The 27,726-nt window shown below is 46.1% G+C and overlaps 1 protein-coding gene across 1 annotated transcript in view; it reads left to right on the top strand.

Annotated features, from left to right (window-relative positions):
• The window catches only part of LOC138282815 (transient receptor potential channel pyrexia-like), a 1,013,831-nt gene that overhangs the window by 272,272 nt on the left and 713,833 nt on the right, over positions 1–27,726 (top strand). The window contains exon 7 of the mRNA XM_069220730.1: positions 19,121–19,230. Coding sequence (XP_069076831.1) covers positions 19,121–19,230 — 110 coding nt within the window. The remainder of the gene's footprint in view (positions 1–19,120; positions 19,231–27,726) is intronic.

Here is a 27,726-nt window from a genome sequence, read left to right as displayed (position 1 = left end):
AAATACCTTTCATGTGAAGTATTACTTGTAAATCTTGAACCTGTGGTTCTTAAAATAAACTAAGAAAATATATTTTTCTATATAAAAACCTATTGGCCTGGAGTAAGTCTTTGAGTGTGTGTTCCTCATTTATTGCCTGTGTGTGTACAATAAATGCTTAACACTACCCTCTGATAAGCCTACTGCTCGACCACACTACCACAAAATAGAGCATTGGAATTATCTATTTTTTCCACTACCTTACCTCTAAGGGGAACCCTTAAAAAGGGGGGAAAAAGGAAGACTGAAAAAAGGGAAAGTAAGCATTTATACGGGCACACTACTCTAGCTCTGGGCCCGCAGCCTGTGCCCTTTCATCTAATTAAATTTCATTGTATTCCTCTTATTATTTTAGCGCAGCTTCATTTTAGTGGAGATGTTCGATTATTTTTTTTTATCAGTTGCCCTTTCACACAGAATTTGTTATTCATTGCTTTGCACAACATTTTCATCCTTTGCTCAACCCAAGGCTGCACACGATAGGTTAACGGGTTTTGCTGGTACAAAGAGTACGATGCCTACCCTACACAGGCAAAATATATATTGTCACGTCTAGGCAGTTTTTGGAACGTCAGATGTTTCATTATAAAACACAACACTACCTCCACCACTTTGGAGGGGACATTCCAGCCACCTTGCCTTCTCATGCTGCACGTTGGTGTTGCAGTTCTGCTGCAACTGCGCTTTCTCTTCATCCATGTGGTAAGACTACCAGCAGATAAACAGACCTCTTCTCTACCTATAGCACAGGTATCAGTAATGAGTTTCCTTACAGGGACTAGATGGGCAGATTGGGGCTAAGACTGCTATTTCTCTCATGTAGAATTTTAGTAGTGCAGGTAGGGATTTTAAAATCACTGTTGACTGTACTTCCTTTGTTTCACTTTCCTAGTCACTGCTCAAACGGTGTTGTTTCATTATCCTAATAATCGCAATTCATGCCTTTTTACATAGAATGCAGTTGCTTCATTTAATGTATTGAACCATATCCTGCTTCTGTTTGTCTTTGCATATAGGAGACGCGTATAACTGAAAGAAACGGATATGATCTGTTCCACCACGACTTCCTTGAGGAGTGTTAGAGTGTCATGTGATTGACTGCCACAAATCACCTTTAATCTTGCGTTCTGGTGAGGCGCTGCTAGCTAGCCGAAAGGGTTAGGCCGACATCTGTCACATGGTGTGGGATCAGACTCAGTTCCCCAAGCTTGGTGGTGTTGCCGCCCAAAATTCAGCAGTCTTGTTTTTACAACGAAAGTCCTACAATTCCCTCCATTGACAAGAGAAAGGTCCAAATCCTCATGAATGTTCGGAAGTCTGATATGCTAAGCATGGACACTCTTAACCTAGGGCACAATATTAGCCCTAAAGCTGAGGTTGCGGTCAATATGAAAGTTCAAAGACTTAGCTCTGTTGACAAGTCAAGGATGTAATGTTTACAGCAACTAGTAATGAGGAAAAATTGTTTTTTTTCTCATGCTGTTAGATCGCAGCTTTTATGGCATCAATAATTGGGCCACATTCCAATGTAGTGTGTTTTGCATCTCCTACAACTTGTTCCACTGCTGTAAGACAGATTCCCTGTAGTTCTGGTGAAGAAATGAGGCATTATATTGAGGCATATCTGTGTTCCTGCCCTATTGCTTGTTTCAGTTCCCTCTTCCACCAAGTTATGAGAAAGCTGCACTCACCTTGCTACCACTCTTGTTGCTAGACCTGTCAGCCCTAGGGTGGCATCCCCCCATACATTTTGCCTTACTCTTCCATTTTTTGCTGATCTCGTTTTTGTTGACTCTCTTTAACCACCCAAACAAAAGGTACAGGGCACATGCACTATGGCCCAAAGCTCCATAGTCATACCACTGGCACAGAGGTAATGAATGAACCCCCTGCACATTACTGAGCAAATGGACGACATTTAGATGACCCGACCTTTACTCCTAAAGAATATACAGCAGTACCTCCAGTCTGTACCACGGCAGGTCGCATGAGGGCAGCATGGCTATCACCTTGCCCACTCACCAGTTTATTAACAATTCAGTCACAAAGCAATTTGTTCCAAAGGGAAATATAATTTCTAGCTTTTACAAAACATTTTGAGATGGCACTCTTTTTTTAACAACTTTATTTAAGTTTTTACATTACAGGATCATTGCAGCCAAGTATCTGCCATTCAATTATTCATGGCTATAAAGCAGGACAGTGTGTCATTAAACCACCACTAAACCTTCTCTCCTTCATAGGATGTGCATTTAGACTTCAACATACCCTTATGATGGAATCAGACAGAGTCCCAGACACAATCATTAGCAGTCATTAGCAGTCATGATGAACTTGGACTTGCACTTATCGTTGTTTGTTGTGCTCAAAGCGGCCCTCTTAAAGCATATTTTGCCACACCAAAGTTTGAGTACTATGGGGGTCATTCTGACACCGCCGCACTCAAAATACTTACACTCTTACAAAACACAGCCACATTGGACAATTCAAAATACACACACCTGATACACATACACACACCAATCCCACACACCCAATACAATATAAAACACACACCCACATACCCCTACGACCACTATTACAGAGAGAAGGCCAGAGAGAGATACCAACATACACAAACTAGCATCCACAGGCACACAATACCATCACCCACACAACTTCCACGCACAAAACATCACACACCACTACATATCACCACACTTACCACCACACACTCCACCCCACACATCACCTACACCACTCCATGGCACGGCAAAGACACCCCAGGTTCTTGGAGGAGGAGCTCAGGGTCATGGTGGGGGAAATCGTCCGGGTAGAGACACAGCTATTTGGAGCACAGTTGCAGCACGCCTCAATTGCAAGGAAGATGGAGCTATGGCGAAGAATAGTCGACAGGGTCAACGCAGTGGGACAACACCCAAGAAATCGGGACGACATCAGGAAGAGGTGGAACGACCTACGGGGGAAGGTGTGTTCCGTGGTCTCAAGACACCACCAGGCGGTTCAGCGGACTGGCGGCGGATCCCCACCTCCTCCCCCACAACTAACAACATGGGAGGAGCAGGTCTTGGAGATTCTGCATCCTGAGGGCCTCGCAGGAGTCGGTGGAGGAATGGACTCTGGTAAGACAAATCTTAACTATTACATCCCCCACCCTACCTGCATGCCAGCACATACCCTCACCCCCATCATACCAACTGCTCACAAATGTACCAATATCACAAACCACACATCCCAACACCAAGCCCTGCATGCAAAAACAAAGCATGGGCACCCATCACTAAAGTATGCCCACTGCACATACCCATACAACACCCTAAACCATCATCACACAGGCCCCCACACAGGAATGCCAGCACTGGGGTACACAGTCACCCACCCATTGCACACCAAGACACACACAGATGCAATAATCATGCTTTTACACCCCTGCAGGACCACTACCCAACGTCACCAGACAGGAGGGTCCAGACATCTCCACCCCACCCACAGAAGAGGCCCACAGTGATGACAGCAGCTCAGTCCACCTGGATCTAGATGACCAGCCCGGACCATCGTGGGCCTCGGGACAGTTGGTTCCCCTCACACAGGCACAGGCCACCACAGACCTTCCACCCTCTGGTAACACCAGCACAGCACCCACCCAGCGGGCCCATACCTCCGTCCCCAGGACACGTCAATCAGCTGTGTGTCCACCACTACAGGGAACCCAGGATAACCCACCACCCCAACAACAACAGGGACCTGGGGGCAGTGGCAGTGGGCACACAGTCCAGGGGACGGAGGCCCAGGAACACAGGGGAACTGGGAGGGCTGCTGTGCGACAGGGGGCGGACAGGCCCAGGGAACCCACTCTCCACGAGGCCCTCTCCTCCATCATGGGAGCATACCATCACTCCCAGGAGACGATGGCAACGGTCCTGGCCAAGTTACAGGAGACCCAGCACATGCAGGAGGAACAGTATTTGGGGTTCAGGGAGGAACTCAGAACCATCAGCTCCGCCCTGGGCACCATCGTAGGGGTGCTGAAGGAAATACTCAACACCAGGAGGGACACTGTGGCACTCCAAGGGGCCCCTGACACTAGCATGAAGGATGAACTGCCCACCACCTCCGCCGGTGCTAGTGGATAGGAGGCACCACCACAGGACCACCACACCAGCACCCCAACCCCTGCAGAGGGAGAACCACCCCGCAAGCGGTCCCTGAGATCCAGGAACAAGACAGAGCACGATGCCAAGACCCCCGCCAAGAAATGAGACCACCCTGATTGTCAACCCACTGTCCCACTTTGTCACCCTGTCCATATTGGAACTGCCCCAGCTCCACTTCCTATGCCCATATGGGCAATGCATCTATGAGACAAATAGACTGGACTCTGCCATGGACATTCCTCCGCCATTGTCAGAGTCACCAGATTCTCGGGGTCTGTGCACGTTCCCAACACTTCCACCACAAGACAGCTCCAATACTCTGATTAGATTTATCACAGAGTCTAAGAGTCCAAGTGGGGAAAAGGGGATTAGGACGGGAACAGCTGGGAAGGAGACCTGTAGGAAGCAAAAGGTTAAAACACAACATCAAAATTACATCTCATGAAATCAGTACCATGCTACAACTCTAAGCTTCGTCTTTTCCGAAAAAACATGAACAACCCTAGAATAGTCCTAAAACTGACTAGGCTTTAGATGACCGAAGGCCTGAGGAGGAAACAGGAAAAGTTAAATAGGACTTTCAGATTCGAGTACTTTCTTTAGCATGAGAATCAGGAAACACTCTGAGCAATTTCTAAACAACCATATGAATCTCCTTTTAAGAATATATATATATCAAGAACACACAGCATTACATCTAGAACTCTGGTATTGTTGTGTTCATCTCAGAAAAAACATTGGGAAGTGAATTGCGCACATTGCAGATTTTTATATGAGTATTAAACACCATAAAGGATTGTGCACCATGAAATCACACAACGTAGATTCAAGGAATAAATCACGCAACGTGTCAACTTGAAATGCTACCAAGAAAATGTCTTAGAATAGTAGAGCACAGTAATTTACATTATTTATACACGAGGAAAGAATTGCGCGTCTTGCTGATTCAAATGCCACCATACAAATGCCAAGAAATGGTAGCGCACAATGAACACCATGAAAAGCACTCAGTGAAAGAATTGCGCGTCTTGCCGATTCAAATGCCACCATACAAATGCCAAGAAATGGTAGCGCACAATGAACAACATGAAAAGCACTCAGTGAAAGAATTGCGCGTCTTTCCGATTTAAATGCCACCATGCAAATGCCAAGAAATGGTAGCGCACAATGAATAACATGAAAAAACACTCAAGGAAAGAATCGCCCGTGTTGCAGATTCGAATGCCACAATGTAAATGCCAGAAAATGGTAGCGCGCAATCAACAACAAAGTTAAATGCTCATGAAACAAGTTGCACGTCTTGCCAACTCGTAAAACATAATGTAAATGTCAAGAAATATCAGCGCGCAATATAACAACAATGTAATAACGAAGTCAAATCTTTATGGAATAAATTGCGCGTCCTCCCTATTTGCAAACCACCATACAAATGTCAAAAAATGGCAGCACACAAGTAATCTGTTATTCATTTAAGAATTAAAATCAAGAATATGAAAATTCTCAATTACGGTGTTGGGAAATGTCCAAACACCGTCTTACCGCCTGGAAACAGTTATCACCAATGAGAGATGAGCGCAGAAGACTAGAAAATCCAAATAGGCCGCCGGGACAGGAGCTCAGGAAGAAGCTGCTGCTGTGCACCGGGACCTCTGAATAGTGAGCACTGGAAGTTGGGCTGACTCTCTTTTATAGAGTCTTGGCCCAGCCTAGAACCACGCCCAGGCATGTTGCAGGGAAAGTCTCTAGAAGGTCCTGGAAAGGGACCACACCCTAACACACTCTGAATGTCTGCAGCAATACATTGCAAATGTACAGTATTTATATGCACCTTAAAAATGAATCTTTTGGATGGAATTCTGCAATGCAAAAGGTTAAACAATAACATATCATCACAATGCATAAATTACATTATCTTGCGAGTGTTGGGTTTTTGCATTCTAGATGCCCGTAGAGCGCGCACTGTCCTGGTGTTGACAGCCATCACCCCTCACCATTTTACTACCCCCTCCAATATTGAGCACTTAAATAAACACACTTAAAGCACAAAACAATCTGGAGTCTGTCTGTGATTTCGAAATAGTGTATTTGCAATTACAGTGACAAATTTTCCAGGAAATAGTAATGTCAACATACCGTTGTCACACAGCTCTAGTTCATGAGGAATCTAAGCAGATGACACACGTTGGGACCCACACCTGTGAAACCGTAAGGGAAAGTGAAAACTCAGTGACCATACACTGGGTGAAATCGACAGACAGGAGAGAGGTAGAAGTGTAAAAGTACTTGTAGTAGGCAGGAATGTATTCTCACCTGTGTCTCACTGGAAATATTGCTGGATGACTGAGTCCCTGTTGTCAATGTCTTCTTCCTCTGCTTCCTCCTCATCACTGTCCACAGGCTCCACAGCTGCCACAACACCGCCATCTGGACCATCCTCCTGCAGAAAAGGCACCTGGCGTCGCAAAGCCAAGTTATGAAGCATACAGCAGGCCACGATGATCTGGCACACCTTCTTTGGTGAGTAGAATAGGGATCCACCTGTCATATGGAGGCACCTAAACCTGGCCTTCAGGAGGCCGAAGGTGCGTTCGATCACCCTCCTAGTTCGCCCATGGGCCTCATTGTAGCGTTCCTCTGCCCTGGTCCTGGGATTCCTTACTGGGGTCAGTAGCCATGACAGGTTGGGGTAACCAGAGTCACCTAATAGCCACACCCGGTGCCTCTGTAGTTGACCCATCACATAAGGGATGCCGCTATTCCGCATGATGTAGGCGTCATGCACTGAGCCAGGGAACATGGCATTCACATGGGAGATGTACTGGTCTGCCAAACACACCATCTGTACATTCATGGAATGATAACTCTTCCAGTTCCTGTACACCTGTTCACTCCTGTGGGGGGGGGGACCAAAGCCACATGGGTCCCATCAATGGCACCTATGATGTTGGGGATATGTCCAAGGGCATAGAAATCACCTTTCACTGTAGGCAAGTCCTCCACCTGAGGGAAAACGATGTAGCTCCGCATGTGTTTCAGCAGGGCAGACAACACTCTGGACAACACGTTGGAAAACATAGGCTGGGACATCCCTGATGCCATGGCCACAGTTGTTTGAAAAGACCCACTTGCAAGGAAATGGAGCACTGATAGCACCTGCACTTGAGGGCGGATTCCTGTGGGATGGCGGATTGCTGACATCAGGTCTGGCTCCAACTGGGTACACAGTTCCTGGATTGTGGCACGGTCAAACCTGTAGGTGATGATCAAATTTCTTTCTTCCATTGTCCACAGGTCCACCAGCGGTTGGTACACCGGAGGATTCCGCCATCTCCTCACATGTCCCAGCGGACGGTGCCTATGAAGGACAACAGCGAGCACAGAGTCAAACAACTCAGAGGTATGTACCCACAGTCTAGACCGAACACGATTCATACACAAAATCTGGCCTGTATGTGTGTTGAGAGTAGGCCTAGGTATGTGTGATGCAGTTGGTAACTAGGCCCTGTGGGCCCCTGAAATGGCGGCTGCCTGACCTCTAAAGCGGGACAATGGGATGTGAGGTAAGAGCGCTGGCGTTGTACACTGTCGCAGTAGGCAATGCTGCATTGGTTAACATTGGACCCTATGGGTCCCAGGAGCCAATGATGATGTACGCCGGCGGTGATGGTACCCACCGCCCCGGAAATGACCGCCGCGGACGTGACCGCCATTTTCTAGCTGTTGAATCACTCAATACCTGATCTTTGACAGGAGAGGACCTACACTGCAAGTGCTGCTGTGACCTTGGTCTGGAAGAGACAATGGCTCGTGCGTCTGGGGAAAGGGCCCCTGCCTTCACTGCGGAGGAGTTGGAGAAGCTCGTCGACGGGGTCCTCCCCAAGTACACGCTACTCTACGGTCCTCCAGACCAACAGGTAAGTACACAGGGAGCATGCTGTATGGGCTATGCGTGTGTGGAGAGGGCTGGTTGTAAGAAGGAAGGGGGCAGAGTTCTGCATGCATGAAAGACGGTGGGTGCATGTGCCACATGGCAAGGGTAGGGATGGGGGCCACTTACTTTGATGGTGCAGTTGGTAATGACTTCTCTTCTTCTCCTGTACATTTCATGTAGGTCAGAGCCCACCAGAAGAAGGATATTTGGCGTGCCATCGCCAAGGGCGTCCGGACCCTGGGGGTCCACCACAGACGGAGCACCCACTGCCGGAAGAGATGGGAGGACATTCGCCGCTGGAGCAAGAAGACGATGGAGGCTCAGCTGGGGATGGCCTCCCAACGTGGGAGGGGTGCCCGTCGAACCATGACCCCCCTGATGTTCCGGATCCTGGCGGTGGCCTACCCGCAGTTGGATGGGCGCTTGAGGGCATCACAGCAGACACAAGGGGGTGAGTACACTCTCATTCTGCTGACTTTGTGCGCAGTGGAGGTGTCTGGGTGGGGGAGGAGGGCTGTGGGTTTCCATAGGCCAGGGCGACTTCTGTAGGCTAGGCCCCTTCGTAAGTCATGGCCCTGTGGCCCCCCACCCCACCTCTGTTGAGTGCCAAGTACAGGTATTCATGCCCCTTTGTCAGCTATGTGTGCAGATGTCTTCCATAGCCTTGTAGGCCATTTCCCAGGAATTGCACTGTAGAGCCCAATAGCGCAACGTAGTGCAGGGGGCTGCTGTGTCTGTCTTGTCCGCCAACGGTAGCGGTAATGCATGCACTCAACATGTCTTTCTTCTGTTCCCCCCCTATTTTTTGCGTCTCCCTGTTCTTGTGTGCATTAGCATCATCAGGCGGAGGTGCAGTGGCACCGGAGCACGAGGGAGCTGCATCCCACATGGGCATGGAGGCCCACACTACGGACTCGAGATACACCAGTGGGACGGAGGGCGAGGGGAGCACCACGGTGGTCACAGGATCTGCAACCATCGACACGGACTCGTCCTCCGATAGGAGCTCCCTTGTGGTGGCGGCAACATCTGTGCCCCCCACTTCAACAGGTACAGCCGCCACCCCCCCTACCAGCACCGCCCTCCCAGCAGCCCCTCAGCCTTCGCCCTGTGCCCGCTCACCCAGGAGGGTGGGCATCACCTTCGCCCCAGGCACCTCAGCCCCTGCCCCTGTCACCTCTGCTGCCCTCAGTGAGGAGGCCATTGACCTCCTCAGGTCACTCACTGTTGGGCAGTCTACCATTTTGAATGCCATCCAGGGTGTAGAAAGGGAGTTGCAACACACAAATGCATTCAAGGAGGGCATTCATTCTGGTCAGGCTGCCCTTCATCGAACCGTTCAGACTCTGGCCTCAGCACTGATGGCAGCCATTGTCCCTGTGTCTAGCCTCCCCCCTCCAACTTCCTCCACCCAGACCCAATCCCCTGTACCTCTGCTTATCCCAAGCACACCATCAGACCAGCCTGCACACACCTCACCACACAGGGGAACCTCAGGCAAACATAAGCACCACACATCCCACAGGCACTCACGCAAGCATCACACACATACAGACACACCAACATCCACTGCCTCCACTGTGTCCCCCCCCCTCGTCATCTCCCTCCTCCCTCCCAGTCTCGTCTACACTCACACCTGCATGCCACTACGTCCTGCACCAGCACACCCAGCAGCACACCCCGCTCACGTGCAGTCACCACCCCCACTACCATACACACGTCCCCTGTGTCCTCTCCCAGTATGTCTGTGACGCCCCCTCCCAAGATACACAAACGCAGGCACACACCCACCCAACATACACCCACCTCACGACAGCCTCCAGCGCATGCACCTGCACCCAAAGCCACAAAAGTTAAACCTCCTACAACCACCTCCTCTTCCTCCACTCCCAAACCCCCTCCAGCTACCCGTCCCAGTGTCTCCAAACAACTTTTCCTGTCCACCCTTAACCTATTTCCCACCACCGCCCCCGTCCAACTCATAGGTCCCGTACTAGCACCTCAGCCACAAAATTACCGAGACCAGTGGTGCCTGTTGTCACAGGTATGTGGAGTGCACCGGCCACCAGGCCAGCCAGTGTATCACGGAGCCAGAGCACAGCCAGTCCCCCCCCCCCTGTGAAGCACCAGAAGTTGGCAAGTGCCCGGCGGGAGAGGGGGAAGACTCCAGCCACTCAAGTCGATCACAGGGGTCCCGGGGGGAGTGTGGACTCTGCTGTGACTCCTCCCAAGGTGGGGAAGGGGCAGAAGAAACCCGCAAAGTCTGGGAGGAGCAGCACGGCGGAGAAGACTGCCATCATCCCCGCTGGGCAGGAGGGCCCTGCCAGCCCCATCGTCGCTGCCCAGGAGGGCCCCGCCAGCCACAGCCCAGCTGCCCAGGAGGGCCCCGCCAGCCACAGCCCAGCTGCCCAGGAGGGCCCCGCCAGCCACAGCCCAGCTGCCCAGGAGGGCCCCACCTGCCACAGCCCAGCTGGGCAATGAAGGACCGCCAGCCCCAGCCCAGCTGGGCAATGAAGGACCGCCAAGGCAAGCACTGCTGAACATGGCAAGCACCGCTGAACAGGGCAAGGACTGCCAAGGCCAGCACCACTGAACAGGGCAAGCACCGCTGAACAGGGCAAGGACCGCCAAGGCAAGCACCGCTGAACAGGGCAAGCACCGCTGAACAGGGCAAGGACCGCCAAGGCAAGCACCGCTGAACATGGCATGCACCGCTGAACAGGGCAAGGACCGCCAATGCAAGCACCGCTGAACAGGGCAAGGACCGCCAATGCAAGCACCGCTGAACAGGGCAAGGACCGGCAATGCAAGCACCGCTGAACAGGGCAAGCACCGCCAACTCAAGCACCGCTAGCCCATGAGCGGCAGGGGCAGTGACGCAACAGAGACCGTCACGGGGTGAGTGATGCACTCTGGGCACCAGTCCCCCTCCAGAACCAGTGGAGACCTGCATCCACTCCGTCTGTCCTGGAAAGGATGAAGCACTCTGGGCACCAGTCCCCCTCCAGAACCAGTGGAGACCTGCATCCACTCCGTCTGTCCTGCACAGGATGAAGCACTCTGGGCAGCAGTCCCCCTCCAGAACCAGTGGAGACTGTTATCCATTTGAGAGACTGTGGCTTTGCACTCCCCAGGATGGTACAGTGGGCAACCCACCCACTGGAGAGACTTGAGAGACTGTGGCTTTGCACTCCCCAGGATGGTACAGTGGGCAACCCACCCACTGGAGAGACTTCAGAGACTGTGGCTTTGCACTCCCCAGGATAAAGCAGTGGGCAACCCACCCACTGGAGAGACTTGAGAGACTGTGGCTTTGCACTCCCCAGGATGGTACAGTGGGCAGCCCACCCACTGGAGAGACTTGAGAGACTGTGGCTTTGCATTCCCCAGGATACATCAATGGGCATGGAGCCCCCTCGTGGATCTGGCGTCGTGCACTCATCCGGCTGAGGTGCCCCCCCTTCCCTTCCCCCTGAGGTGCCTGTTGTATTTCTATCTGATGCCCCTGCAGTGTTCTCCATCATGTTCGGGTATCTTGTGTGGGCCTCGCCCCTGCATTTTGGGCCCAGTGGTCCACGGACTATGAATAGTGCAATACCTGGACTACTATTCATGGTGTATATTTTGTTTATAGTGTATATATGTATATATTTGCTTGCCCTATTTTGATATATTACAATGGTTCCACTCATTTCCTTTTGTCTTTGCATTCTTCTGGAGGGGTTGGGGGGGTGTTACTGTACTGTTTGGATATGCATTGGTGTGTGTGTTGTATTGGGTGAGGGTGGGGGTGTTGCGTGTGTGTGTCCCTGTATTTTGCCTGCCCCCTCCCCTGTGTCGTAGGTGCAGTACTCACCGTGGTCTTCGCCGCCGGCATTGGTGCTCCTGGTACAGGAGCAGGAAGACTAGTGCAGAAAGAATATGGAGTTCCGGCTCCATGGTGTCGTCGTTCCTCGTGGAGTGTGTAGAGGTGAGTGTTTTCACTTTGAAATGGCTGTTTCCGCCGTGTTTTTATCCATGGTGAATCCGCCCCGAAAAAGGTGGTGGATTGGCCTGTCATAATAGTGTGGGCGGTACATTGTCTCCCGCCTGTCTGTGGGCGGTGACCGCAGCGCTGTTTGTTTGTACCGCTGTGGCGGTCTGAGTGTTAAAGTGGCTGTCTTTGTTGGCGGTTTCCGCCACGGTCACATTCCCAAATTTTTACCGCCGGCCTGTTGGCGGTCTTACCGCCGCTTTAACACTGTCCGCCAGGATTGTAATGACCACCATAGTCTTTAAACAAGTATGATGCTCACAAGAAAGCACGTGTAGAGGGGGGCCATGCACTTTACATAATAGAATGCTGGCACTCCTGTCATCCAGCTCCCTTGCTAAAGTGCCATTTAAAAGTGGAATTGTGGCCTTCCAAAGTATATTTTCTCTAAAACATGACTACAATGTTGGACGATATGTACATTTACACAGAGAGCACATTCTTCATCAAAATGACCTCTTGATGCTGTGAAATAAGCAGAAAAAAATCACTGAATGGCCAAGCATCAGTGGCAGCCGGTACATTTAGGAGGGAGGGGGGCGGGCCACACATGCACACTCACACTCACACTCACACCCACACACACACACACACTCACTCACTCACCCATTCATTCACACACACACACACGCACACACACACATCCATTCACAGCACTCATTATCAAATATTGCAAGCATATACGCATGCACCAAATATTATTTTTTTAAAACACACACCCCTACCTTCAGCCAATGAGGGAAGGCAGCAGTCCCAGCTTCATCACAGAGTGGGATGGGGTCAGTGAGACTTCTGACCCCACCCCACTCTGTGACGAGGTTTCACTGATTGACACTCGCCCTGGGCACTTCAGGGCTTAAACCTGAAGCACCCAGTTAGGAGTCAATGGGTGATGCTTTACCTCGTCACCGAGGAGAAGGACCTTTGCTGAGCTGAGGGGTTCACGCCCGCAGGAGCTGTGACCTCTTCAGCCCAGCAAAGTTCAGCTCAGGCAGCCAGGAGCCTGTGCAAATATCGCATGTCTTGCCCCTGGCTGCCTGATCTGAAAATTAAGTGTCTGTCAGGCTGTCCTTTGCTCAGCCTGACAGGCACTCTTCTTGAGGGGCAAAAGGTGGGGGTGTGTGGCCCGTCAGACCCAAAGGATAGGCCGCGGCTGCAAAGCATACGCCAAAGGAATTCATCCAAATGTCACTCTAAAGACTTTGGGCCCCTTTGCGCTCCTATTTACTAACGCAGGAACCAGAAGGACTCAGTATGGAGCTGTAATCACCAGGGGCCACGATGAAGCAAGTCCTTAAGTGAGATTTACTATGCCACGCAGCGCCACTTTGTGTGGCTCTGCATGGCATAGTAAATGTTGAGTAGTGCAAGGTAGAGCAACACGCTGCCTTGCATTACTCTGCCATGGGAAGGTATTCCAAGCTTGGGTGCTCCCACACATCAACCTATGGTTTTTGGTGCATTCCCAGTTTTACTTACACAAGTAAACCTGGGAAGCGTCAAAATGGTATGCCTTCCCAGGTGAGGCATTACAAGGAAAAATAGGTTTATTTCTCCAATTCGTTGCTCTTTCTAAGTGTGCTGCATTCTGTAGCACAAATAGAAAGAGGAAAAAAAGCGTCTGAGGATTGTTTTTGCGCATGTAATGCTAGCACCCTTGCACCATGGTGTAATGCGCCATATCTTGGTACATATGGAGCATTCCAGCCCTTGCCCTATCAAGCAGCGCAGCAAGGTGTCTTCCTAAATTGCGGGACTTTTTCATATCTGGGCCTAGATGTTCTGACTGCACGTTCCTCACATTACAAAGTAAGAGGCTGACAATGCTGACTCCTGTTTTCTATATTTGTATACGCAAGCTTTGGAAGTGTGAAAACATACATATGTTGCTAATTTAAATATGTCCTTGTCACAAACAAATCCGTAGTTTCTTATATAACTAATAAAAACTTTATAAAAAAATACCAGAAAGCCAATTCACATTCTTGCTGAATTAAGAATAAATCGTAATCCCTTATTGGAGTTCAGAGTATGTAGGCTTGTTTAAGATAGAACTAGATTGACTACTTTAAAAATACGGTTGCTCATTTGGAACCCTAGAAGCACAATATTGATCCACTATAAATTCTGCTATTCATGCCACATAAATCTCACATCACATCTCCAGAGTCACTCCTACATGTATTTCTTTTAGTACTTGGGACCCCATTCCTGAGATTATAGTCTATTGCAGAGTGAAAATCTGAGTAACCAGCCCTCCTTCAAAATTCTCTTCTGTTTGTAACCACCACTCACAGAGTGATCTCTCCTCATAATACCACATAAATTACTTCACCCAGACTCTGTACTTGATAATGTACAGTCTCACAGAGTTTCACTGAGACCTTACATTTTGCTAATACCCAAAGAGGGACATCATAATGAATTGATGTACTACTTTCTAGTTCACCACAATGCAGCAGACGCAGCTCCAAACACTTTAATTGGTTGAATACTATGAGAATATTTGTTTAAAAGCAGAAATGATATCAATCCGAAGTATTAAAAACAAGCTTTTTAATAGCCATCATGTATTGTATGCAATTACAAATCATTCCACCCAAAATTATATGCATCATGTAAAAAGAACCTCACATTGTAGTGCTATGCAATGGTAAAATGACCTTCAAAATAGAGTGGCGTTTATCAATAAGTCTATGAGAGTCAGACCATGACCAAGGAATACTGTGCTATAGACAGTGGCGGCCAGCAGTTTTAAGAGGGAGGGGGGCGGGCGGGAAGCACACTCACACTCATTCTTTCACACACACACGCACGGACGCACATTCATTAACAACACTCATCAACATTCAAACATGCACGCACCAAACATTCATTTAAAAAGATCACACACTTACCTTCAGCCTCGGCGGTCCCATGAGGGTTGGGACTGCTGCCTTCCCTCACTGGCTGACCTTAGATCAGCCAATGAGGGAAGGCAGCAGTCCCAACTTTGTCACAGAGTGGGATCGGGTCAGTGAGACTGCTGACCCCACCCCACTCTGTGACGAAGTGTCACTGATTGACACTCGCCCTAGGTGCTTCCGGGCTTTAACTTGAAGCACTGAGGTCGAAGTCAATGGGTGACCTCGTCACCAGGGGTAGAGCCCCGAGGCACCTTTGCTGAGCTGAGGAGGTCACGCCCATAAAAGTTGTGACCTCTTCAGCCCAGCAAAGTTCAGCTGAGGCAGCCAGGAGTCTGCACAAATAGTGCATGTCTGCTCCTGGCTGCCTGACCTGAACATGAAGAGTGTCTGTCAGGCTGACCTTTGTTCAGCCTGACCGGCACTCTTCATGAGAGGCAAAAGGTGGGGGGCGTGGCCCCTCCACCCTAAAGGACGGGCCACGCCTGGCTATAGAATATAAACTCAGAATATGCTGTGGAATATGTTCCTCATGATGAATACCAGTTGAAACACAACGGCATTAGATGGGTGCATGTATCACAAATCATCTAGGTCATCCTTTTACGTGTAACAATTTAAAGCAATATTAAAGACTGCCAGTTCTTCAATGAAGCGTATTGTGAAATGCTTCCTGTTGAACTTCTGATGTAGGATTAATTACAATTAACAGATTGGGTTCACTCTTCGGCATAGATATATGTTCCATAGTTCCTTTGTGATTTGCAGCAGTCTTCAGTCTTTAGAATGCCTACCATTTTGCAACCCTAAGGTCTTGATAATGCAGAGTCACTCAAAGGTCTGCTTTTGAGAAAACCTTGATAATCTCAGAGATCTGCTTCTGATAATGTGCAGACTCACTCAGATCTTTGTTTTAGATAATATCTCAAATCATGCAGAGCGTAGGTCCTTGGAAATCCCATAGTGATTGAACTTTATGTAATACATAGTTTCACTTAGAGGTCTCGTGCAAACCCAAGTTACCTATAGCTGTGATCCTAAAACTTCCAGACTCACCAAGATCTCCTTTCTTAATATCGCGACTCACTTTACACTTGGTAACATGCCATTTTATACAAAGTATACATGTCTCTGCTGTGGTCACGGTAACTTACAGATTACACCTGGATGTTTGTTTTTGTTGCTTCCCAGAATAATACAACTTCTAAACCCCCTCAGTAAGAAGTAACTAAGACTCATGCCCTGGCCATGCACAGTGCTGTTGTCAATAATGTCGTAGAACATGTCATGAGTGATGTCATATGTGAAGTCATGAGTGATAGTTACTTCAGTTAACTATAACTGGTAAATGTCAGTGATTTTTTTTAAATTTAAACAGTAACATTTTAGTTAACATTTTCACCTAACTATAACAACACTTTATTCTTTGTTTTTTTCCAATGAATATTTCAGGCTTTTTTTTAAATGTAAAGTAAAATGTTATAACCATCTCTAACTATAATGTTACTTTAACCTTTGTTTTTTCAGTTAATTACTAGGGTTTTTTAACATAAAGTATTGTTTTGTCACCATTCCTAGTTAGGCCTACTCTGTGCTGTGCATTCGGCCAGGCCCTGCGCCCAAGACCAGTAGGTGGCCAACCCCCGTGGGTAGCCAACCCCGACTTCACATGGCCTTTGGCTGTGCACATTGCAGCACTGGCTGTTGTGGATAACCCCCTGCTGTGCATGGCCTTTGGCTATTGCACAGCCAGGGATTTGCTACAGGGTCTGGTGTGTTGCTGGGCTCGGCATTCAACACTCCATGCTTGGGTAACATCCCATTGCTGGCCAATCCTCAAGGTACTCAGCGATAATATTGCAGTAGTAGCACATCACTAGATAGCTATAAATTTCTGACCTTAATGTCCCAAAAAAGACAACTGACTCACACCAAATAACAAAAAGCACACATTCTGGATCATAGACTAGTTTTCTGCCAAATTTGGTGTAAATATGTTCAGCTGGTTGGGCGTTGTGTCTAATTTTGATATGGGAAATTGCATGGGGAATATGTGTTCTGGAAAAAAAAAAACATTTTTATCAGCCCCAACTCGGCAGATCACCACAAAACTTTCCAGGAAGGATCTGAATTGGATACACCTTTTTATCTGGAAAGTGTCGAAGATTCATCAAATCCAAAAATACATTTCGTAAGGAAACCTGGTCCTACCTGTAACCCCAGGGAGAAGAATGCCAGTGTGGCACATTATACCGATGGCTGGCCACTTACAGGTAAGTCTGAATAGGGAATGTGGTGGCCGCTAGCTCTCCCTTGCCCCAACTCACGCTCGTACCACAGCTCCTCCTACCCACCCAAGGTGCCAAAGCCAGTAGCTTACTATTTTTTAGTGTGTGCCGAGTGTTGGTATTTATCGATTCCATCTGGCAAAATAATGGGTATTATGCATTTTTGGTTGCTCAAGGATGGTCCAGATGTGAGTCTGCTCTTGTATGTTGTGTTGTCCAGTGCAGTGTGGCTGTTGTTGGGCAGGATTTTTCAGGTGCTTTTTAGAGTGCTTAAATTGTGTTTTGAAGTTGGTGGGGCATAGATGTCTCATGTCGAGAGGAAATAATTACTACTACTCTTTACCAGTGCAATGTCACTACATCAACGCAAACAGATGGAGCACTTGCTTTCATGTTGCCTTTGGTGACTGACATTCCATTGTAATGCAAGTGTATGGTACATATAATACATGGAATTCTGCAATCTCTGTATAAAAAGATACCTCTGATTTATTTACAATTTGTGACTTATGACACACCCAGTCGCCGATTTATAAAGAAAGATGTTAAAACTAAACTGTAATAGCATATTACAGTTGAGTTCGGACACCACAATGACTGCTGCCAAAGCCAGCAGCAAAGGAGAAAGGCAGATCAGGTCTTAATAATAAGCATAATAGAAGCAGCTGTTTAAGAAATAAAACAAAACGTGGCTCTTCTTTCTTTCTGCGCTGTTTATAAAGTTTTAGAGGGAGAACCACAAAGGGGATGTTTATGGAAATATGTTTTTGTGCTCTCCTTAGGAAATTACAGAAAATTAGAATCTTGCTGCATGTTTCTACACATTCTAAATTACTTCACCCTTAAAAAAAAAAACATTGACGTATTAAACTGATTGTAATGTCTTTTTGCAACAAATGTCTAACAGCTTGTTTGATTAATTTCATTTTGCACTAGAGGTTCTATTTTAATACTTCATGTTTGCAACCATGCTCTCTCTTTTATATGAAAGAGCTGTGTACTACGGATTTAAGTGGTTTGTGGGAAAGGCGGAGGTGCAACCATCTAATAATGGGGATAAAATACCCCCTGCCACACATTATAAGGATATTGCAAGTCACCTTGAAGTTCCATAACCTTAGAAAGGAACTTGCCCTTCAGCCTCATTCCCCTATATGATTACAGAAATCCGCAGTCCTTATAATGTATGGCAGGGGGTACTTTTTCCCATATATACTGTGCCGAATACCTTTTTAATAGACAGCTATTTGCAGTTGTTGCTTCCAAAATATGTCCCTGCCTCCTAGTACCTCGGTCTGGTTGCTGTGGTTTGCGTAAATCTGCCAGTATTGTATTATGCATCTGTGAGCAATTTTGCCCTGAATCATCTAAGAGTGTTAAGCAGGATTTATGAACAGGAAGGTCCCTATCAGGGTCCCCAGTACTTCTACACCAACTTTACCATATAAATGACTTAGGGCCTGATTTAGAGTTTGGCCAAGGGGGTTACCCTGTCACAAACGTGACAGATATCCCATCTGCCATAAATATGTTAAATTATAGCCTCTGGAGATCGCAATACGGCGGACGGATATCCGTCACATGTGATGGAGCAATCTGTCCAATAAACTTTAAATACTGGTTCCCTAGCTTGGTAAGTCCACACTATTTCCAGTGATTGCTGTTCTGCATTGAGAAAATCTACTCTAGTTTACACATACAAGTATTTTAAAAAGCGCTTGTTTAGATTAGCAAATTTGCACATTTATGAAAATTTAAATTTTCTTTTACAGATCGCAGTGAATCAGCTCGCCTTCTGCTAAATGTTCAGGCAGATGCAAGTGTTTACGATAGCTCTGGTCTGTCATGTCTAACACTACTCATAGTAAATATGCCACCAGTGGTAAGTAAAATATTCTTTCAAAGATTATGCTTTGGGGTCCGGGAAAGTGAATCTCTAGTTCATAATTCTAACTAGTTATTTCTCTTACTAATATTTTCTGTTATCTTGAGGTGGTCATTGGATTTTTTCTTTATACAAATGAATATAACAAATGACTTGCATACTTTGCGAAGTGACAGGAACTGCTTATCTCCTCAATCATCAATTGAAACAAGAATTTACAGTGCACTAGGGTCTCGCATTTGTCGGAGTTACAGCTGTTGTAAACTCCTAACCGGATTTCTCCTGCATCAAAAGAAAAAAACAGCGCGATCGCGCTGTACAGTTCACACAAAGTGCAATTATGAACTTAACGGCAAAAGTGCACCTAACGAAGCGCTCGACTTCTGCCCAGCGAGATCGCGCTCCAAAAACAGATCAAAAGTAGTCCACAACCACAGCGAGCCTCGCATGTTTTCCGTACTTGGTCGCTGCGCTCGAGGAGGGCTAACCACGAAAAAGGCATAACGTATGTGTGCCTTCCACTAATCAAAAGAAGCGGATTGTAACAGGCAAGCCAACTTGCCAATGAAAGACACTGATGTGACGTCGACGGGGCTCCAAGCCCTTTTCTGATACCTAATGGTCCCGCTAGCGATACGCATGCGACGCAGGCTCGACCCTAAAAAGGAAAATGTAATAGACTGCATTACAAATTATATTCTACTAGTGTTTCCTAACACTTGTAGAGAAGAAAGCAAAGTGTCCCAAGCCAGAAATTACACATTTAAGAATACAGCTTGACATCTGACGACAGTTGTAGTTACTAAAATACAAGGTGCGGTGTCAACAATGTGTTTGTATAAAACACGGTTTTAAAATGGCTTTTCTTACACCAAAGGTGAAATGCATTTAATGTCCTAGGCTGGTACATAATTTCTAATAGGTAAGGAAGTAACCTTTATGGTGGAGGATGAAGATAGTGAAATCTCTATAAATTTGACTACGTTCATCTCCTTTTATTGGCCTATAGGTAAATGCACCATCACCATCAATCAAAACACTAGCGTCCTGTTGTCCCCCATTTAGAGAGCCACCATTTCTTAAGGCAACAATGAGGATCTCTGACATCATGCATGCACGGTAGAATTGGAATCCAAACCTTTAGACCAAGCCTTCCTGAAGCCTACGAGTATTAATGTATTGTATATTATTTTTACTTTTATTTTATGCACACGCATTGGAAACCAGGCCCTGGAAAAAGACTTGAGAGGGGGAATAGAAAGGTACAAACATTGGAATACATGATATTGTGAGTTCCGTTCACCACCTGTAATTGAAAGGCATTCCACGGTTATATTTTATATTTTACAGGCATTGGCAATCTAGATATGTCTGTAGTGTCATACATATAGCGTTTATATTGCAACTCACCACCTGGAGGCTATGGATCAGTTTCACCAACAGGGTGAATCCAAGGATTCTATGAGCAAGTAGCAACAGCAGATACCAAGTCCAGCCTAAGGGAAACTCACCTCTGGAACTCATGCAAAACACACAGATGAAATGGTAGGAAAGCTAAGTGAGAATAAAAACAAAGAACCAGAAGGCCCATCACCAGGCACAGATGTAAAGTGATATCAACCTGAAATTGCAGTCTTTTATGCTATTCTGCCTACTTTGATGCAGAAAAAGAACCCTATTACACATGCAGTGAACTGCCACATCTTAGAATGGTTAGAATGCTGATACTTCCCTCCCTGGTTCTCCAACTTCCATCTCCTGGGTTGAAATAGACCCCATGTTACCACCCCATACAGTGATGTGCTCCTGATTCCCTTTCACATCTTCAACCCTATGGAATCCAGAGCGTGCCTGTTGAAAATGGGGTTACTGGTTGAGGGGGTGAAACGCTATTGAAGCAGCAGCCAGAATTTCAATCAGTGTTAGGCCACAATCAAAACTCAAATTAACCTGTGATTAACCCTCTGATAGCTTTGCGATAATATCTCAAGTATATATGCAGCACATCAAATAGTAAATTAGTGAAAACACAACACAAGAGAAATCCCTTACTAATGTAGACGAAATCCAATCAATAGAACCAGAGATGTGCAGTTTTAAAGCTTTAAGTGAAGATAGTGCCTAAAAGTTCAAAGCGCCAAGAGTGTTTATCTGGTCACGCTGGACCGGGACAAAGTCGCAAGTTTAGACTGACCATGGTGGAGCACGGGCCATTTACAGGGACCAAATTAGACCCGCTGAACATAGTACCTTAAATCTTGGTTTGCCGAGTTTTGCAAGCTCCTGCATCGAGGAGGCATTGCAGAGTGGCGGTCCTAAGGAGCAGCTGGGCTGTGATGCAAAGTCCTGCATCGTCGTTGAGTATGCCATCGACAAGAAGCTTGCGATGTGAAGACCTGCACTGAGGATGCGTTGTGCCTAGGAGACTGTGGGCTGCAATGGGAGGTCCCGCGTCAGGGATGCGTAACCCTGTAATGGTTCTGATGCAGCTGCAAAGAAACACCTAGTTCTGTGTCGGTTCCGCTTACAGGACCACAGATGGGCTGGCAGAGCACCTTCAGGCCCACTTCCAAGAGTCCAGAACTGTTCTGGCACCCCTTGGGCTGGAGAGCTGACGGGGTAGGACTCACAGCAAATAGTCTAAGTGCTGAAATCCAGATGCTTGGAGCTCTTTCTGTCCCTGAAGCTCTGACCAGAAGACCAGGCAACTAACCCTTAGAGACATTCTGGTAACCTTAAATATACATAGCAGTAAGTGTACTACACTAGGCTTCAATGGTATAGATAGTCACTACTATAGCCTATCCATGTTCTTTTATAAAATAAAAAAATAAAAAAATCTGAACCAATCAGGCGACAGCACCCTCTAGAACACTCCCAACAGAGGCTGTTTCCCTCAGATTTTCTACTGCACATTGTGTGAAGGGTGTCTCCTTGAGCTCTGCTCAGCTTCTGATATCTACAGCTACACTGACAGGAAATTTTCTCTCAGATATATCGAATTTTCATTGGACAGGATGCCCTAACAAACTAAAAAAGGACTCTTCAGAATTTGGGACAATTGTGGGGAAAAAAGACTTCATATTGATGACCCACACAAAAAGTGTAAATACTGCCTGCATCCAGACCATAAGATGAGAAATTGCAAAATTTGTCGCACCTTTACTTATAAAACCCTTAAAGACAGAGAAGGGAGTCTTTTATTATGGCTACAGAGACAAACAGCTATGGAATGCCCTTCTTCTGATGAGTGAGGCCTCCTCACAGGTTTCTCAATCTGGCCTAAAAGTAAAGAAAAACCTTCTTCAGAACATCCTAATTAAGTACTTTAAAAAATCTAAACACCTTTCTTTGGAACAACAGAAAATTCAGGAAAGCTATGCCTCATGATCAGAAACTCAGTCAAAGGCCTTAAAAAAGCTTCACTCAGAACCTACAACTCCATCAGTGAAAAAAGCACCCCCAAAAAGTGCTTCACTGTCTTTACCGTCGACAACAAAACTGAAGAAATTCCATTCAGAGTCTGACAAGAAAGGCTCGTCGACGAGGAAACCATTGATGACCACGTGTACCATAACAACGACTATCACATCGACGTTTACCACAGTGTCCCCTATGATCGTCACGTCGTTGCCATTATCATCAACGACGATTATAACAGCTAGAATATAAAAAAGACACCATTGATGAGGGAATCGTCGATGAGGCACATGCAGGCGAAGAGCCTGTCAATGACGGACCCGTCGAGGAGGCACCCGTCAACAACAACTCAACCGACGAGGGACCCGTCGACAACACAACCGTCGACGATAGACACAGCGACAAAAGAACAGTCGACGAACATACTGCAACGACTGACCCGACGATGACTGCCACTGGAACATCACAATTCCTCCCACTGTCGTTGATAGCTGTGAGGAAAAAAGGTTCTACAATTTTGCCAATGCATACTTCACCAAGCAAAGTATTACCGTACCCTCCAACACCTCTTAGATGACAACAATGATGTGTATTCTCAGGATGAAGGAATGTTTGGAGTGGCCAACAGTCCATCACAGCTCAACATCAAATGTCAAGATCTGGATGATGCTGATGATGATCAATACCAGGACAACTATTACTCACCTCCGTTCCTATGCCAAGGTCATTGGTGACAGGTCTTCAGAACATGTTGGATGACTACTATAGAAGGTTTCCACCCTCAGTACCAGCAACACCGGTCCCACAACCGTATGACCTACAAACAGGACCCTGTCCCTACCCATCCGGGAACACCACTCAGACCAGATATAAACAAGTTATTATGTAGTTCGGAACATGTTCCAGAAATGAAAGGCCCTTGGACAAATTTGACTGTTTTTATTATCAAGACATGGCAGTTTTTTATTCCTGATGTGATCTGAATCTGGTCGAAGGAGCCATTCACCTGGAGCCACTGAGTGTCTAGTTGCTCCTGTAGAGGTCGCATATGCAGTCGGCAATTTGGAATCAGTGGAATACATGAAGAAATCATTCCCATGAATAATTTGTAGATTTGAACTTTTTTGCTGATAGCTTGTGAGACATTTTGCTAATGTTTCGTTGTTTCTCTTTGGAAGGAAATGCTTTGCTTTGGATAGTATCCAGTAGTGCTTCTAACTAATTCAGCCACTTTATGGGATGGAAATGAGATTTTTGATAGTTGACGGTAAAGCTGAGAGTTTTGAACAACTGCAGGCAAGTGGATGTGTGCTGCACCACTTGATGTCTTGTGGATGCCTTGGAAAGATCTGTACTCCTACATGTTCCGAACTACATAATAACTCAACCCCCCCCCCCCAAAAAAAGGTAGTGGGGAAATGCTTTTTTGATGAGATGTTCAGGAATCTATGCCTATGCTTTTCCCCTGATTCCGCTAATTCCCAGGGTGGTCAGCAAGATGAAAACAGAGGGATGCTGTCTCCTTTTAGTGGCACCCAAATATCCCAGACAGTTCTGGTTCACAGAACTCCTTCAGTACTTGGAACAACCACATGTTCAACTCGAACAGACATCAGCCCTGCTGACCATAAACCAGGGCCAGGTCAGACATCCGAACCCTTCATCTCTGCATTTATCGGCCTGGCTCCTGAATTCAATGAGCTTTCCACCTTAAACATTCCACCGGAATGTAGAGAAATAGTAGCAAAAGCCAGGGCCAAAACTACTAATAAGACCTATAAATTTAAATGGAAGCGCTTCTGCTTGTGGTGTGTTACTGTGAGAATCCATCCTATGACATCACCTCTGGAACAAATACTTCCTTATTTATTATATTTGGCATAATCCGGGCTTTCTTAATCATCAATAAGAGTACATGTGGAGGCAATTTCAAGATTCTGGACCTCTCAGCAGGGCTCCTCGCTATACTCTTCCAGGATTATAAAACAATTCCTCAAGGGCCTTTTTAGAGCGTTTCCTCTGGTGCGTAAACCTCCACAGGTATGGAACATAGTGCTAACACAACTCATGAAGCCACCTTTCGAACCAATTCACAGGTCAGACTTAAAATTCCTTTCTTGGAAGACATCACTTTTACTAGCTCTCACATCAGCGAAAGGGGTGAGTGACATGCAAGCCTTCACCATCAAGGATCCTTTTCTCCAGGTCTGTCAAAATGGTGTTATACTTCAAACAAATACTAAGTATATACTAAAAGTACCTTCAAGTTTCCATCAAAATGAGCCGGTGATTTAAAAAAAAGTTTTTTCCTAATCCACAAATGGCAGCAGAAAAAGCTGCATTCGCTAGATATAAAGAGATGCCTAAAAAAATGTATCTTCAAAGAACACATGACATATGAAAGTCGGAAAAGCTATTTGTAACATATGGAGATGCAAGGAGAGGCTCTGTGGTATCTAAGCAAACCATTGCTAGATGGATCGGACTGACTATACAATTTTGTCATGCTCAGGCAGGAAAACCTTTACGCAGTAGGGTTAAAGCCCATTCTACCAGAGCGGTAGCCACATCTGCAGCTCTCTTTGCTGAAGTACCCTTGCAGCATCTTTGCAGGGCAGCAACATGGTCCAGTCAACATACATTTACAAAGCACTACTGCCTGGATGAGAGAAACAAAACAGATACAGCTGTTGGACAAGCAGTGCTAAGACATCTATTCCATTAGGTGAGCCTCTCTGGGTATGTTATCAATACTCACCTAATAGTTATTGTTATTATTGCTATTCTTGTTGTTATTATTATTATCATTCTCCATGCATATATTGCTCTCAAATATTAACTGAATGGAGCATCATTCCTATTATTATTGATATTATTTTTAAAATGCACAAAATTACTGTTCGCTATTCTAATTCAATCATGTGAATCTATGAAAGATCCAATACTGGAGAAGAAAATTGGCTACTTACCTGTAACTATGGTTCTCCAGTATTGGTATCTTTAATAGATTCACATCCAACCCACCCTCCTACCCTCAGAGGCTCTCCTTAGTTCTAAGATTATATATTTCACACTTGTACTAGAAACTCTGAGGGAAACAGCCTCTGTTGGGAGTGTTCTACAGGGTGCTGTCGCCTGATTGGTTGTAGTTCAGATTTGGTTCCATTGAGGCCTAGTGTAGTACACTTACTGCTATGTATATTTAAGGTTTACGTGGGACTCCCACCTTGAGGACGGGGAGGATTCAAGTATGTGAATCTATGAAAGATACCAATACTGGAGAACCATAGTTACAGGTAAGTAACCAATATTCTTCCTGCCCCTCATCAAGTCAGATAGCCCATCCTGCCAGTACCTACCAGAGTGATTTGTATGCATTAAAAAGGAAAGTTTAGGCTTGAAAAGAGGTCTATCGTTCCAGCTCGAAATGGCAGGTTAACCTTTACACTTAGGCTGCAAGGGCAAGCCTGGGGCATATTTCCAAGGCTACTTAGATGAGTGGCACATTAGGTCTGCAGGCCCACTAGTAGTATGTTTTAAATTTACAGGTTCTGGGTACTGTAGTACCATTTTAATAGGGACTTACAAGTAAATGAAATGTGCCAATTTTACTATGTTTAAAGGAGAGAGCACATGCACTTTAGCACTGGTTTGCATTGATAAACTTCATAAAATTGTAAGGCCAACACATTGAGATCAGCAAAAATGGAAGAAAAAGGATAAAGGCAAAGCATTTTGGGGAAGACCACCCCAAGGCTGACAGGTCTAAGAGTGCCCTTCAAGGCTTGTTCTCAGGTGAGTCCTTTATTTTTATTTTTAGTGTTGGACTAATGATTCATTGCCAGGTTAATTAGAAAGTCATAAAATACCATGTCTGATTGTCCAAACCTTTTCTTCATGTTGTACATAATTATGTATTCTATGATGAATCATTAAAATTTGTAAGTTGCATGTAGACAAATGAAGAACAATTCAAGCAGTATGAATGAGTGTAAAAATAAATAAACATAGCTGCTTTCAACTGGCTTAAACAATACACAAAAAGGAGAAGAGGCTTACTATTTGCTGCTTACTGAATGGTCACTGATTGTCGGCAAAACCTGGCAGTCCTAATGGGGCAGCCGTCACTGTTGATAAAAGGCCAGCGTATGTTTCTGAAAAGAAATGGAGGATTTGTAGCAGATGGAGGAAGCAGAGTTGGCTTTGTCACCAGAATAAGTGGGCATATGCACTGGTAGACCACTTTCATAGTGACCTTTTGAGCATTAGGGAGGGTATCTCATATTAGGTGATTGGAATCACTTCCCAATATCCCCTGCAGTGCGACAGGGTGCCCTGTGGTCTAGGTCCTGAACACCGAAGACGCTGATGTCCCCCCTTGCTTCTGTCCGGATTAAGGAGAGTCTGTCCACAATCAACAAGCCCTTAAATAGTCCACACAGCTGCTCACTTCTCTTTAGTTTACCTTCGGTTGCAAGAATTTTGGTGGATGTAGGTTTTTTTATTTATTTATTTATTTTTATTTTTATCAGGATGAGTTGTCCCTTAAGTGACCAAGTAAACCTCACTAAATTACGGGGGGATATGTGATGTGACTGCTAGGCACTAGCGCTACTTGTGTAGATATTTTTATTTATTAAATGCATAAGGGCACGTTTGGTATCGGGTTCACGTTTCTGGAGGAAGATTAACTGAAAACCTACTCCACTTAGGTGCACACCTAGCTCATAAAAGTTCATCAGATTTCGGAAATGTAGACATCTTGAGCCGCACTCTGCTCCATAATACTGATAAATGAATCAATGAATGTAAAACATCAGACTCCTATCAGGTGAATCAGCTTGCATTGGCATGTGGGATGATCTTCACCGACGGTACACAGTAAATAAATGTTTTCTCCGAAAAATTCAAGCTCTTTGTTGGTTCCAATCTACACCAATATTTTTGCTAAAGCATTACTCCACTCCACAGTTTAGGTGAGTTTATACTAACCAAATGCGCGCATGTTCATTCTTCACAGGTCAGACCTGAAGTTCTCCATGCATTTCGGGGTCGGTGTAGCGCCTCACTTCA

Source organism: Pleurodeles waltl, chromosome 2_2, assembly GCF_031143425.1.
Source record: "Pleurodeles waltl isolate 20211129_DDA chromosome 2_2, aPleWal1.hap1.20221129, whole genome shotgun sequence".
NCBI classification, from domain to species: Eukaryota; Metazoa; Chordata; class Amphibia; order Caudata; family Salamandridae; genus Pleurodeles; species Pleurodeles waltl.
The sequence above is the reverse complement of the archived record's forward strand: the minus strand, read 5'-3'. Positions and strand labels throughout refer to the sequence as shown.